The sequence below is a fragment of the Etheostoma cragini genome, chromosome 13 (genome assembly GCF_013103735.1).
Source record: "Etheostoma cragini isolate CJK2018 chromosome 13, CSU_Ecrag_1.0, whole genome shotgun sequence".
In the NCBI taxonomy this organism is placed as follows: domain Eukaryota; kingdom Metazoa; phylum Chordata; class Actinopteri; order Perciformes; family Percidae; genus Etheostoma; species Etheostoma cragini.
The window spans coordinates 25290606-25306559 of NC_048419.1; the positions used below are offsets into that span (position 1 = coordinate 25290606).

General features: G+C 43.3%; 1 protein-coding gene across 1 annotated transcript; it reads left to right on the forward strand.

Annotated features, from left to right (window-relative positions):
- Positions 1 to 2021: 2021 nt before the first annotated feature.
- On the forward strand, positions 2022 to 15954 carry LOC117955480 (proline-rich protein 7). The gene is made up of 2 exons (XM_034890007.1): positions 2022 to 2812; positions 14594 to 15954. The coding sequence occupies exons 1-2, from the start codon at positions 2455 to 2457 to the stop codon at positions 15286 to 15288; spliced, it is 1053 nt and encodes a 350-aa protein (XP_034745898.1). The 5' UTR covers positions 2022 to 2454; the 3' UTR covers positions 15289 to 15954.

Consider the following 15954-nt stretch of genomic DNA (forward strand, 5'->3'; position numbering starts at 1 on the left):
GGTTTCCTCCCCAGACCACGGTGGTTTTGGTTTCCCATCCATGTCCAAAACTAACACTAACAGCTCTCTATGGTTAACAGCTGACCGGGGTTTTAAAAATGGCCTCCAGAGGTTTTTGGCTTTTGAACGTCATGATAACCCCTCCCCTCCAGCACCTGACGTAACCGGGTCTTATCTCTAGACCAGCGCTGAGTTGGTGCTGAGTTGGACCCCGTGTTCTTGGCCCAGAACCAGGTTTATACACGCTAAAAGTATTGTTTTTTTAAATGGAGTCTGGTGGGTTCAGCGCTAGCGACTTCAGAGCTGTTTCTGGTTAAATAGAAAGGTCTCAAAGAGGTTTTAAATGTCTCTCTCCAAAGGGATCCTTTCATAATGTTGTCAGACACGTAGAATATTAATCTGAGGCTGTCAGGGGCAAAACGAACACTTTTGTGAAGGTAAATACAAGCTGGACAGTTGCCCTGTTAACTTACATCGTAGCTTGTTTCCACTACAGAAGTGGAATAATAAGTGGAACCAGCAAACAGGTGCTGTTTAGAGACAGTGTTGCTGGGTTATTGCACATAATTGAACCTGACACTGTGAGCAAGACAGTTACGAATGTTGCAGAGTGTGTTGTGGTCAGTGCAGCGTGGAAGAAACAACTGAAGCAGTTCATTAGTTTGAACATAAATAGGGAATAAATGTGCAATGTGTCCTGTTTGCAAGTTTTTGTTTCAGTATCTCTGTCTCTTATCCCAACATCCCTGGGAATAATTCCTATATTCAAAGTGATAGCCACCCTCCATGGTCCTGCCTGGGCACCTGAGATTTATAAGCACAGGACCTCTGCGCTGTTTCCACTGCTCTGAGTTCTCACCATGTTGAAAATATTGTCTGAATTTGTCCTCTGATGAAGGCTGATGATGGTCTCGTCTCCTCCCTGTGTGTCTTTGTAGAGCAGCGTGACACCAAGGAGTCCCGCTGGGATCTGAGAGGGGAGAATTCGGCAACCCAGCGGTGTAGACCGACCCCCGACATCCGGGCCCCTTGCAGCCCTGAAGGGGACCAGCTTTCTGACTTCATGTGGACAAAAGGAGTCCAACAGAGATTCACACATCACTTCTTTTTCTCTCTGGCTTTAAAAATCCGATGTTGATGCCATCGCAACTTCATTTTCTGTTTTACGCCACCACCGCTGAGAAGGTGGATTACTGAAAGGAGTCCGGTGGAGCTTTTTGGGAAGAATTTAAACAGATGTTCCCTGTTGTTGAAACACACGTAAAAGCACAGCTGTGATCTCGTGGAATAACAGTGTGTGTCTGTCTGTGTGTGTGTGTGTTTATCTTGCATTCAGACACATTTTCATTTAAATGTGGAGTGCTGCAGAGGAGCTCTGTACAGACAAAGAGTATTTAAATGTAAAGAAGATATGTATTTTTTGGGATTTCCTGCATTTTTCTGATCCAATTTACAAAGTTTGGACCATTCAGTAACTGATAAATACAGAGATTCTGCTTTTCGTGAAGTCAAAATTAATAACCTATATATCTATATATATATTTTAAAAGCACAAGATATCCTTTGTTGTTGTTTTAAAAAAAACAGTTTCTGCTGCTACGCCTCAAAAGTGGAACATCCTTTGAATTACATCAATTTCTGTCTAGACCAGGTGTTGGTGAGCTAACGAGTCGCTGCCGCTGTGTCCAATTCAGTTAACCTCATCATTAACTTTTGGCATTCACGTACTTTGTGCACTTTCTAGTAAAGTGTTTTAATGACATGCTAATGTATACCATTTCACATTTTATTGAAGATGCTAACAGCCAGTACTTCATAAACACAGCCAAGACTAACTACAGGACATGGCAGTAGAAAAGTATAGGTGCAGATTATAATGAATGACTAACTATGACAACTATCTATGTGAACTATGTGAAATCTAAATTATCATAATTTGTAACTTCTTCAGGCAATTCTAAGGTTCTTTGACACCATTTTCCTGATAACTTCATCACGAAAGCCGAAGTCTTTTGACTGAACACAGCTGTTGTTTTGGAAGTTTTGGATCCAGATTTCCTTTTTTTTGGAAGGATGTTGTGACTTTACTGGACTGCATGAAATGCATCAGTATTCAAGGGGAGGCAAACTCACCGCTCTCTTTGACTGCTGTTATAACTTTTGATCACATGACTTTATTTTGGTAGTTCCCACCTTGGAATACAGCCCACAGAATCGCAATTTCAGCTTTTTAATCTGCATTTTACTTTTTATTTATCACCAAATGTGATTAAAGTGCCAGAATTTGGCTTATTGACCCGAGAGAGACGAGCCACAGGTCTGCCGAGTTTCACGGCATCTAAGAGGACAACAGGACTTTGTGGACATCCGGCCCTGCACACCTGAAATCAACTCTGCCTGCCTCGGTTGGGGGGGAGGGGGGGGACGGGACTCTCAGCCCGTCCTGTCAGCGCAATGGTGATGTCGCAGGGCACCTACACCTTCCTGGCGTGTTTTGCCGGCTTCTGGTTGGTGTGGGCCGTCATCGTCATGCTCTGCTGCTTCTGCAGCTTCCTGCAGCGCAGGCTGAAGCGCCACCACGAGGAGAGGCTGAGGGAGCAATGTCTGCGCACTGTAGAGATGGAGCCACTGGGCTGCCCCCCCACAGGATACCCGCCGCCTCCTCCACCGCCGCCCCCGCTTTCACCCCCACCAACATCTTTACAGCTGCCCAGGGAGCCGCCACAGTTCTGCGGTCCCGAAACCCTGTCGCCGCCTATTCCTCTGCAGGTCCCGCATCCCATGCCACAAGCAAACTGGGTCAGCATACCAGGTAACCTCAATCGATTGTTATTGGGTTTTTTGGGGGGTTGGGGTTACATTTTTTGTTACTTTTAATCCTAGTTTGTTTTTAATGCAATTTGAATGGTTCTTTCGGTCTTTTGTCTCGATTCTTATAAGTTAGTCTTTATTCACACGTCGTCTTCCTATCATTAAAACAGTTTCAGAAAATACACTGAGTATGCCGCGTAAAATGGAGAACCGAAAATAAGCTACAAAAAGCTTTTTGGAGGGGGCCCGATATCAATAAACATACAACAGAGATTATACAGACACTAAAAACTCAATTCACAGTAGAGACAACACAGACAAATACTTAAAAAAGCAGACAAAAAAAAAAAAAAAAACTCCAGTCAGATTAGACTCAACACCGACAAATACCACAAAAAACATACAATCCCAGTACAAATATAATACTTAAAGAGTATTCAACAATCATATGCCATGAACCCATTTTCCTTCAGACTATTGATGATGGAGACAGATCGCGACAATTTCTAGTGGTCATCAAGCTCGTTCCAGTCCTTTCACAACACATGGGTGCCAGTTCACTTTGTATTGCAATTTTCCTTTATTGTGATTCGATATTGCAATGGAATTGCAATTTTCTTTTACTTCTTTAACAAAAACTAAAGTTGAATAATGCACTTTATCACGACCCGGACGAGCCCCCATGTCACAACCCGGACGAGCCCCCATGTCACGACCTGGCTCAAAGGGATGACAAAATGTGGAGAACACTTGTTCTCATGTTCAATTAAATTAAATACCCAAAGCGTGCCTGAGTAGCTCACCTGGTAGAGTGGGTGCCAGTATACAGAGACTTAGTCCTCAACTTAGTGGCGGGTTCATCTTCTACCTGCGACCCTTTGCTGCATGTCGTCCCCACTCTCTCCCCCCTTTCATGTCTAATCTAATAAAGGCCCAAAATGCATCTTTAAAAAATGAAAACAAACTTAACTGTGCTACCAGTTTTTCAGCTATGTGTGTGGTGTATGAATGTGTGAAGGTGTTTTAAGGTGCAATGTAAGAAGGCAAAAGAAACTCAACCAAAGTTCAAACAAACCAAGCAACCTCAAGGAGGAGAGAGCTCGACTGATTGCCCAGGCACTCCTATTTATAGACATGGGAGAAATGAACTCATCCAGGTGTCAGTCATCAGCCGTATTGGCCAATCTCCACATCCCAGCAACCAAATAGGAGCCATCACAACTTCTAGAGACACTATATCATGAGACAGTTCTAAAAACTAATTGTTTTACGAAGAATAATGCACGCCACATGTATTTCATTTGCAAAGAAGTACATAACATGCTGTGTATTTTCAGCATTTTCTGTTTTACTGGAAACGTATATTATGCAGTTGCCGACAGCAGCACCGTAGAAATTGAACATATTTAGGTGTATCTTTGGTAAAAAAGATAAAATGATCTATTCTGTGGAAATAACCAATTTACATACGTGAATTGATTTTTTTCCACCTCTACATTATATTATATACTGCACATATAATAAAATAGAGGGAAGATAAAGGAAGCATTTGGGGCAAAATTAAAGATATGCATGGTTTGGAGGAGGAGGATTTTAAAGGGGACCTATGTAGTATATACTGGATCAGACCTTCATAAATACCACATTAGTATTTCAGACCACAAGAGCACAGAGCATGCTAACAGGATGTACTCAATGTAGCGGAAGTTTATAATGCGTTATATTCTCCCCAAATATTAAGTTTTAGGCTACAAATAGCCTGACACTCAAACAATTAAGTCTTTAACTCAACCTACTGTGATAACCATGTTCCTTCGATGAGTTAAGAACTTGGGCATATGTTGTGTCGTAACAGTAACCAAATAAGAAACGAATTGGAGATTTAACTCCAAGCGCTCCAGATTTGAATTTTAAATGTCCAACCATTCTTGACACCAACAACTACGTAGGGCTAAAGTGTAACTATCAACCAAACTGCAGCAGAGCGTCTCTCCAAACTCTGCAGGCAGCAGCAACTCGTGATTTAATTTAATTTTAACGACCCTCAGGCCAACATGTGGCAGACCCAAAAATCTCTCATTGTTTGGAGCTGCTCATCTGCAAATCCAGCTGCCTTTCACTTCAAGATATACAGCCCCAATAGTATGAAACAACCAGTTATCTCTACACAGCAGTGTCTCTGAAGCTGTCACTGTATAACTTCCGCCTTCTCTGTTCTCAACACTAAGACTACTCACTGCAGCTTTTCTCTAGAGCAGAACATTAATCTCTTTTTTACTGACGTACATCAAACCTGCCACATCTTACTTGCTCTATCTTTTCCAGGCAAATGCATATTTCATTAATAAGACTCATGATCTGAACTCTTAATCAAACACAGACTGATAAATAATAAATACATTCAAAACATCCACATGAGCAATTCAGATGCAGACAGAGAAGCAGGGGGACAGGAGGAGGATTTTTATAATTATTCACTCTCAGATTGGTTTTAGACACTTGGCTTCCCAGCTTCTACCTCCCTGCCTGCCAGGCAGCGTTCCCCCGCAGTGTGCCATGGTGACAGCTGCCGCTGAGGCGTGGGTGGTGACTGTGGAGGCCGAGCGGTGACGGAGGGAGCAACAACACGGCCCGGCGAAACTAAGAGAGAAACAGAAAGACGAGAAAACCATAGACAGCCTAGGCCTCTTTCACGCATGCACTGCAAACGTTAACTTATCTCTAGAACACCTGGAGACGCTACATGTAGGGTTGTGCATTTTTAACCGTCTTTAAGCCAGCTACTAGCTAACGGTAGGCTAATGCTACCTGCTGCAAAGGCAAATGTAATGTTAACTTGGATCACATGCAGTGATGCTTCTGTTGCCTTTAACGTCCGTTTCGGAGCACCAGAGGGCAGCGCGGGCATCTAAGGCATCAAAATATACATCGTCATTTTGTCAGTTAGATATTGGTTGTTTAGGTTTCTGGTACCCAACCCTGGCTGTAAGAATACAAATTTCCAAACTAGTTGGAACAGACACTATGTGATCTTTACCCTTCCAGCTCCCGATTACAAAGTCTTTGCAATGTCTGTTGAGATTGTCCAGAGAATTCACATCAAGCGAGTGGTCAAAACCAGTAGAACAAATTAAGGGAAAGAAAGAGTGATTCTCACGAAGAGGCCAACGAAATTGTCTAAGACCAGAGACAATGATGCCAACTTCTGGTGGTAAAGGCTGATGCCAAAACGGTCAGAATAATTCAAGAAACAGCATAAGACGCGTCGTTTATGAACAAACTAGAAACCATCTTTGTGACCGCCGTGTAATCTGTGTCATGTGCCGTCTCCTGCAGGATCTACCTAGGCGCCACACCTGATCTAAACCAAGACAAGTGTTTTCAGTAAGTGAGAACACATCTGACATGGACAATCTCGGAAAAAATACGGATATTTACGCAGTGTTTCTCAGCCTCAAATACAACGTAAAAATCTCCCTTCAGCATCTGTGTGGAACGCACCTGGAGGAGCAGCAGCTCGACCGCGGCTGAGTAAAACGACTTAGTGTTAAAAGCAACGACAGTAGTGAGTAGTAGAAGGTTGGTTGGGGTGGTGGATGGGTCAAACAACATAGGACTTTCCCCCTGGAGAACGGGGTTCGTGTCCCGTTCTTGTCCCACGTGTCAAAGAAACGTACATTTTGTGACCCAACCCACAATCTCTTCTTAAACCTAACTGTCCCGTTCTTGGTGTCACATTGATGGGCTCGACAGTCATGGCGGCTTAGGGTTTACCCTCCTGGCCCAAAGTTATACGCGGATGCCATTGCAGAGGCATTACTGGAGAAACTACCTCCAACCACGTTTTTCTCAGATTCAGTTTCAGATTCTAAAAAGAAATCCAACAAGCTTAAAGTGACATTAAAGTGTGCAGTGGATTTAATATATGAAACTTTAAATCAAAACTAACTTTACCAAAAGTTAAAATGCTATTTGTCTCCAGTCTGTTCTAGTTCATGTGCAGCATGATAATTTCCTAATGATCATTCTGTTGCATCGAATATTAAAATGTGGAGAGGAAGCATAAATTTAATGGAATTACTCAAAGGAGAATAACAATGAATTGAAAAGCGAAGAAGAATTAGGAGAAGAGAAGAGGTAAGCAATTTGAACAGAATAATGGAGGAGGAACAGCGCAAACCTTTATACATCTGTGCTAGAAAAGAAGACGGATTATTGGAGAGTTAAAGGAAAGCTGGAGTGAGTAAAATAGAGTCAGCTGCTGTCAAAGATGGTTAATGAGCACAGACAGACAGACACAGTAACGGATGAAACAAAAGGTTGCTGGAGACTCGGTCACAAAGCAGACTGATGAAGAGGTTTAGTATCCAGGCAGCAGCAGAGCTGAGAGAGAAGCAGGTGCCGACAAGCTGAGCACAGCAGAGGACGGAGAGAGAAGCTGGGAGCAGTTTCAGTCGTACGAGAGGGGAGGCAGGGACGTGGAGATGGAGATTCAATTCAATTCAATTTTATTTATAGCGTCAAATCATAACAGAAGTTATCTCAGGAGACATTACAGACAGAGTAGGTCTAGACCACATTATAATATATACAAAGATCCAACAATTCTCTGCAAGAGCAAGCATTTGGTGCAACAGTGATTAAGAAAAACCTCCTTTAAAAAGGAAGAAACCACAGGCAGAATCAGGCTCTTAGTGGCTGGCCATCAATCCCATCCCCTGGCACACTCATTTGGCTTAAACTCCATTTACACTTGTTGGGATATAGCTGTTGAATGCAATAATCAAAAAATCTGAATGTCAACGCAACTAATAAGCATAAGAGACGGATTGAGATCTAATCACTCAAACCACCAACGCTCACTAATGAATATGTATCTTGTAACCTTTTTATTGGGTACTCTTGCTAAACGAATGATTTCCAAATGCCAATTCTATGCTTTATGCTTGTTAGGCGGTGCAGGGAATTGTGGACCCAAATGCAGAGACAGATGGGAATGTTAAGTTTGAGGTTTTTATAAAATAATAACCAAATCCATACAACAAAAGATGTCCTATAACAGCAGGTAAAATCCAAAACACAGGAACAGGCAGAAACCCAAAAACCAGAATAATGAAAATACAGGAAACCAACGACCACTCTGGTAGACAACACACATGGACCACCATAAACGGCACAATGATCTGACATCGTACAATGGGAACAGCAAGACTAAATACAGAGGGCAACGAGGTAACAAGAGGCAGCTGACACAAGGGCTGGGAGACAGGTGGAAGACATCAGGTAATCACAAGAGCGGGAAAACACAGGAAGTAAAACTGACAGCACAGAAAACCAGACTATCAAAATAAAACATAAACAATACAATTACATAAACAAACAATAAAACAATAAAACATACACACACTCATAAGAGACCACAAGACAGAAACCACAACTAGACAAGACAATGGAGCAACCAAGGACTAAAAAATAACACAATCAGGATGAAATATTTAACAAAACACCAAACCATAATACTTCATGGGTCATGACCTTATACTCCTCTGCTATAAATAACATGAAATAAAGGGGTTAACTTTTCCTGCTCAGGGGAGACACTTTGTTTCTCTCACTATGTGCTTCTAGAGTTAGTACTCACTCTGAAAATAATCACTGTCACTCACACACTCGCTCTACCACACACATACGCATCTGCCGTGCTATTCTCTTAAAGAGGTCCACGCAGAGATCGATGCACAAGTATAAACATCAGGCCACTTCCGTGGGCTATGGCCAAAGCTCTGCACGGAGCCTCCGCAGAACCATAAATTCCTCTTAATGCCATATTTCCACGTCATGGTACGGCAAGTCTTTACTCAAGGATATCTGGTACTTCTTTCTGGTGTCACCTCAGTCGAATTTTCAAGTGATCTGAGCTGATACTACTTATAACTCTACAGATTTGTCAGATACAATCTGATTTGTCCGAGAGAATCGTCCCTAGTGCGACACAGGACATCCTGCGCATCCTGCCGTTCTTAAATAGCAAAGCTATGTGTCCGTGTAAAGCACTTTTTACAGATGTAGTAAGTCACAAGGTGCTTTATAGGGGCAAACACAAGAAACACATTACAGAGTGAGAAACTGAGAAACGCAATAGAGAGGTGGATGCGTTTCAACATCTGATACGGTAAAAACAGCATAGGAGTTTGGCTCCAGAAACAGATTTCACGGATCACTCAGCTGTCTTCCCACACGGCCAGCATGTCTCGCTCTGACATGCTTTTGTACCAAAGTCATGACCCAGACAGGATGTTCACACTGGGAGCAGCTCAGTTCAGACCGGCGGTGGGCGATGACTCCTCCTCTGGAGCCGGCTGAAGCCACAGAGTTTTGAACTTGATAACGGTGGCTTTCCTTTGACATTCAATACAACATTCAATATAACCCTCTGAAACCTAGACACATGCCCACGAATAAAAACTGCACCTCTGATTCATAGTTTAATCATTTAATAACTATACTAGCTAGCGACGTACCGATGGTTGTAGCTAAAAGCTAACAAGTTAGCGGTTACGGAGGTCTCTTCCGGGTCTCTCTAGCCTCTACAGGGGATTTTCTATCCAGCCTGGAACTTCCAGCCTTTTTTTTTTGGGTCGTTGAGCATTATATCCAAACTGTTACATCCAAAATGTATCCACTTTATGTCCATAATTCATCGCGTTTTTGCTTAATTATGCCGCTAGCGCCGTCTCCCCTCTATGTACGGAAGTCAAGGATTCCATATATGGGATGCATGCCCATATATGGAAGACAACTTCATCCACCTGTATGGAAGGTTTCACTGCTCTGTCTGTGATATCAATACATATCTGCGAGATTCATGTTCCGTTCTATTTATTTGTCTTTAAGGCCCTACAACCATTTTTAACATGCAAGTGACCTCACTGCAACCCAAATATTCTAATAAGCCAGCTTTTCCTGAAAAAAATGATGTTGATATCTTGACTGTAGACCACAGGGTTGATGAAGCTTTTTTATAAAATAAATCCAGACGGACAATGAACTGTCAAAATGGCCTCAGGGCTCAGAGGGTTAAATTGGCAATCACTAAACATATAGGATGTAAATGATGTGAATACAAATGGAGAAGAGATTGTTGAAAAAGAGTTAAAGGAGATATATGCTCATTTTCAGGTTCATGTGTGTTTACATGCTTTAATGTTCAAAAAACAATTCTTTACATACTATCTGTCTGAATATACCTGTATTCACCCTCTGTCTGAAACCCTCCATCCCTTAAGCCTCCTCTCGGCTTCCAAGAAAACCTTTGCAAAGTTCTTCACATGTGGGTGTTGAGACCCAGACAGCAATTTGTGTAATAACTTTCAAAATTTCGCGACCACGTCAAGTGACAGTTAGGTTTAGGCACCAAAACTAGTTTGCACTTTGGGTTAAAACTCCAGTCAACTTACGTAGTACACCCATGGACAATTGGTCCTGGCTTAAAAGTCTTGTGTTTTGGGACCCATCCATCCACCCCAACCTTCTCCCTTTATGGATCATCGCAGTCTTATACAGCAGGAGTCACTATGAGGCTTACAGTAATAAATACGTAGAATACATGGAAATTACAAGGCAATAGTTTAGTAGATACTATATGTATGTCTGATTCAGATTGGGGGGGGGCATATTCTAATGAACCAGCAGGTCTCATAGCAAGGGGAGCCAAATCTGAATGGCTTGTTAAATCCCATGTTTTCTGATCTAGACAGCCCACAAAATAACTGAGTGGGTTGTCTTATTTCACAGTTTGTGGGTTGGTCGTCCAGATACCCAAATGTACACTACCGGTCAAAGGTTTGCGGTCACTTACATATTTCCATTCCACTCCATTGTAGACAGAATACCAGCTGATCTGAGTGTGTGTGTGTGTGTTTGTGTGTGTGTGTGTGTGTGTGGGGGGGGGGGGGGGGGGGGGGGGGGGGGGGGGGCTGATCTTTAATGCAATATCTGCATTGTCAGCAACCATTCATCCAATGCTCCAAAGGCTCATTCTGTTTATAATCTGATATCATTTTAACAATCTAACTGAGGAAACACTGGAGGACCCTTTTGCAGTCACGTAAGCACATAATATCATCTGAAAACTGCTGCCGTGGTTTAAAAAAAACAATGCAACTGATCTCAGCTGTTATTATGTCTACAACGGAGTGCAATGGAAGTTCCTAAGTGACCCCGAACTTTTGACCTGTACTGTATATGTGCATGAAATGCCCCCTTTAAGGAGAGGTAAAGGATGAGATATAACGAGAGACATAAGGAAGGAAGTGAGAGAGGAAAGAGGAGCAGAAGCCGGATGAGATGAGATTAGAGGAGAAGAGTAGTGGGAGATAAGAGAAACAAATTGATGAAAATGAGATAAACCTGGAGATTAGATAAAGAGAGAAAAGACATAAGTCTTTTGAGATAATAAATCTTGATGAAATATCATCCTGATTTACAGAAATCAAACAGCACGGTAGGCTCTTAAGATTAATGAAAGGGTGTTTGTATCTAGTGTTTATTCACACAATCACGTTTCTGTGTAATCCCGTAATTCACCTTGACAAATATGATCACTGTCATCCATGCGGACGCCACAGATCGCTGCTTCACAGTCACACACATGGTGTATCCTCACAGAGCCGGCTGCCTCTTCAGAACCAGCCCCTGTGATCCTCCCGGTGGAGACTTCGGTCCCATGTGGTTCTGCTGATGGATATTTAAAGCTGCCCTGGCAGCTGGTAGCAGTTTCTACAGCGGAGAGAGTTGTACAACAATGCCATTCTGATCCTGTAGGTGTTTGTGAGGCACGATGCAGGAGGGACCAACTCTGGCCAGGCACACTCACACACATGGAACACACACATCTGCAGCTATGAATACATCCAGCTCCATGGCAACAGACAGCTGTTGATTTACACCACTGTGATGTGATGTGATGTGATGATGAAAAAGCAAACACATTGCACTTAGAATAGAATAGTATGCCTGTGTTGTCATTATACACATGTGCAATACCTGGGCAACGAGAGTGAAGCAACGCCAGTGTCATCAAGAAGGAATATAACGTATAAGTAGTGAAAAAAAAGGGGGGGAGGTGCACAGTTAATCAATACAATTCAGTTTTATTTATAAAGTGTCAAATCATAACATAACACTTTGCAGATAAACTAGGTCTTGGTCTGTATCAATGACGTGTAACTTCTGGGACTGGCCGGATATTACGCCAGATGTCCGTCATTTCGGACGGATGACCTTCCTCTTCCTTTGTGTTGGCGTTCTAACCTCCGGTGGATTCCTGAGGACTATGGTTACCTGGTCCTCAGGTCTCTGCAGGGTAAATCCAGACAGCTAGCTAGACTATCTGTCCAATCTGAGGACTATGGTTACCTGGTCCTCAGATCTCTGCAGGGTAAATCCAGACAGCTAGCTAGACTATCTGCGCTGTGGAGGAAGGTCTGGCAATATGAGACTAAAGAGGTCTAGACTACACTAATTTACAGAGACCCAACAATGCACTTATTAGAAGTTTCTTGGGATAAATGCTTAATTAAATATAACATGATGTAATGTCTGTTGTCATGAGCGTAAACAGGTTTTTGTTGTTGTAATCGTCAGAGACACTAGAACTCAGGATGATGTATGTCATGTAGTCATTTACAATATTTCCCACCACGACTTGCAGACATGAACACCATCATATTGTGTGTCAAAGTAGCCATGGCAACTACACACACCTGGAGTCATGCAAACTGCAAGCGTCGTTGAGATCTGATGTCAGTCACTTTGAAAAAAAGGGGTTGTGTGGTTTAAACAAACATTAGATTTTTGCATAGACATTGCAAACCAGTTGAGTTCCTGTAAAAGCAGAAGCACAGAGCTTGTGCAACATTTCGACAAATATTGATCGGGATCTGGGCAGATTCATCAGCCGGGAAACAGAAACGGCCGTCAGTTGTTAAGAGAAACGCTTTCAGACTGCTGTTTGTTGCCCAAGGCCCAAAATATGTTCCTTTATACTGACAATACATTGAAATATCGACCTTACATCATACCCACAGCCTCTCTGGCAGGTCAGATGTATTTTGGAAATGTTGCATAAGTAAACTTGTTTAGCAACAGAGATTTTATTTCCTTTCTTGTGCTTCTGTTTCTTTTTAGTAAAGCTGACATTTTCAAGTTTTTTTGTCGCTTTAATGTCACGCAGAAGAAAATGCCAAACTAATTGGTGTCAGCTAAAAGACACGTCGACACAAATTCACAACCAAACTACACCTGAAGAACAATATAGCACTTTGTTTACTGTTATTTCAACCACAACATGGGAAATGTTACCGATAGAATAAAAGAAAACATCCTTTTACATACTGTATGTCAGCCGTGGCCACTGAGAGCTCCTCAGTACAACACAGGGAGTCTGTTGACTGTGATTCATGTCTCAGCGCTCCTTAAAAGCACAGTGTGAATGGTCCAATTAGTGGAGAAGAAGGAACTGCTTGTGAACTGCAGAAAAGGTCTTGTCAAGGGTTTATATTTTACTGCGCTGTGCTCGATTTGTTCGACACAGTGCAGTAAACAGCAGATAGACATTATGTCACATGCACACCAATATTAAAATAAGAATCATGTATCATGTGAACAGCGTATTCCATTTAGATTTTCTGAATAAGGCCTTTTTCTGCATTTAGCATTTTCTGATTAAGACATGTGGGACATTCAGGTATTATTCAGGTTTTAGAGGCAATCTTTGGACATGTACACAGGGCATTGGAGCATGCGTCTCAATCAGGGTTTCTAACCACAGGTAACCCCCAGTTGACGGCCTCTTTCCTGTTTACGGTTTATGGTCAGCTCTGTGCCTTGCTATGGTTGCTGTTCACAAACCAACCCGGTAGGCTGGAGAACCGATAAGAAGAAGAAGAAACACAGCTACTTTTAAACATTATCAAAGACTTGGATATCAACAGGTTTTTGGATGTGCACAAACATCGCTAGGCCGATGTTTTCAAGAAGCTGGTTGAAGGAATGAAACAAAGACGCTGTGTTCGCACCTCATATTCTTGAGTCTGTAGCACAACAGGTAAATCAGGTCTTTCAGCCATCATTGGTCAAAGTGTTGACATTTGAAAGCCTCAAAAAGGCATTTTGGGTTGCCGGGTTGGCTCAGTGGTAGAGCAGGCGCACATGCACTGAGAGGTTTATGACTCATCTCTTCCCCCCCTCTCTGTCCCCTTTCTCGTCTAACTGTCCTGTCAAAAATTAAAGGCGGACCCAAAAAACGGTCTTTCAAATTTTTAGGTACATTTTAGGTAAATAACATGACCCGTTTGCTAAACGCTAAATTGTACGTACAGGACACAGGAGTTTTACACCGGTGAGTTATTGTAAACAAACATTGAGACTAGGTCTAGAGACTGGGTCTAGAGACTGGGTCTAGAGTGATCCTTCTGGTTTGCATCAGCATCCTGCAGTCCTCTTCACAGTACCTATTGGCTCTTGTTGCATATAAATCAGGATCACGCTACAAACTTAAAAATAGCTTATATATATTAATATTTAACCTTTTTACCATACCTTGTCTACCATTTGATTTTTTCTGTCCGTTTACAGGTGTCCCTTTATAATTTTGGTCCATGCGTAAGGGGATTTGTTTTATTTGCAGTACTGTTGGCCTTTGGGACCAGTTGGCAGCAAGGCTGACTACCTGACATCTTGGTGTGTGTTGTGATTAATTCCAGCTGCTTGTTTTTTCCAGACACAGACATATTCGGGAAGCCGCCCTGCTATGAGGAGGCGGTTCTGATGGAGGACCCTCCTCCGCCCTACAGTGAAGTATTGGCCGACCTGCGGGGGGGCACCTACCTGAAGCCCGCCCCGCTCCGAGCCGCACCAGTTGCTGCCCCGCCTCTGAGGGAACACCAGGATCCTGCTCCAGTGTTCACATCCGAGACCAGCAAGCCTCCGGTGAGGTCTTTGTTCCCCGACCGAGGTTACTCCTCTCTGATTCGCCTGCCATCGTCCCAGCGCTGGGACTCCCTGGGTCATCTCCTGTCCAACATGGACCTGAACCACAACAACCTCAGCCCGCCGGTGGCCCGTCCTATCCAGGCTGCCACTGCGATGGCTACCATGCCCCGCCGAGAGCCCAGGATTCACCACGAGGGACTTGGTCTCAGAGGTGGAACACAAGGGCTCCAAGGAAGCATACAAGGACTTCAAGGAGGCACACAAGGACTCCACGGAGGCATACAAGGACTCCAAGGAAGCATACAAGGACTCCAAGGAAGCATACAAGGACTCAGCGGAGGCATACAAGGACTTCGAGGGGGGATACAGGGGTTCCAAGGAGGGTTCCAAGGTCTTCAGGGGGTCCATGGACTAAGGGGACTCGAGCCCAGCTGTGGCCTGCCAACAGCCTTCCCCCTGCTGGGTCGTAGCACCGCAGTCTAGACCGGGATGCTTACTGGAGGAGTCTTTACTAACCACTAAGGTGGTTCATCTCTTAAGAGCCATCAAGCAGGGGATGTCTAAAGGCAGACTTCCTGTCTGTGGGCCTCCTTTGCAGCTCTGTGTTTAGTAGTAGAGATTTAATTAAGAGCTGAAAGAGGGTCAAAGTGCTGCCAAGGTGAGGAGCTACTGGCAGCTATGGGCGAGGTTCAGGTGTGTGTGAGACGGCCGCGACCGTTGGTTCAAAACAACAATGGCCGACGTGATTGACGGATGGTTCATTCGATTACCTGACAGGTATTTTTTTGAAAGTGCCCGCCCTTTCCCCAACAGTTCCCAATGGATTCTGGTTCTGTGTTAACCGACAATCTGGCGCGTCACGTTACTGCAAAGACCCCGAGAAATTGAGTCCCCCCATGCAGCCCTGTGGGTTTAGGACTGGGACTGGGACTTTCAGCGCTGGGGGCGTGAGTTAAGGAGGAAATTACACACCATTTGACACCATTTGTGTTGTTGAGCTACAGATGCATGATGTCCCATTGACCTGCAACTTTGTCTTTTTCTGGGTTGAAATTTCAACCCTATTCCGATCCGATTTTTGTCACTTTTGACGTTTTTTTAATTATGTTTAAGTCACATTTTTTAACAACCTTGTTGTTGCTTTTTCCC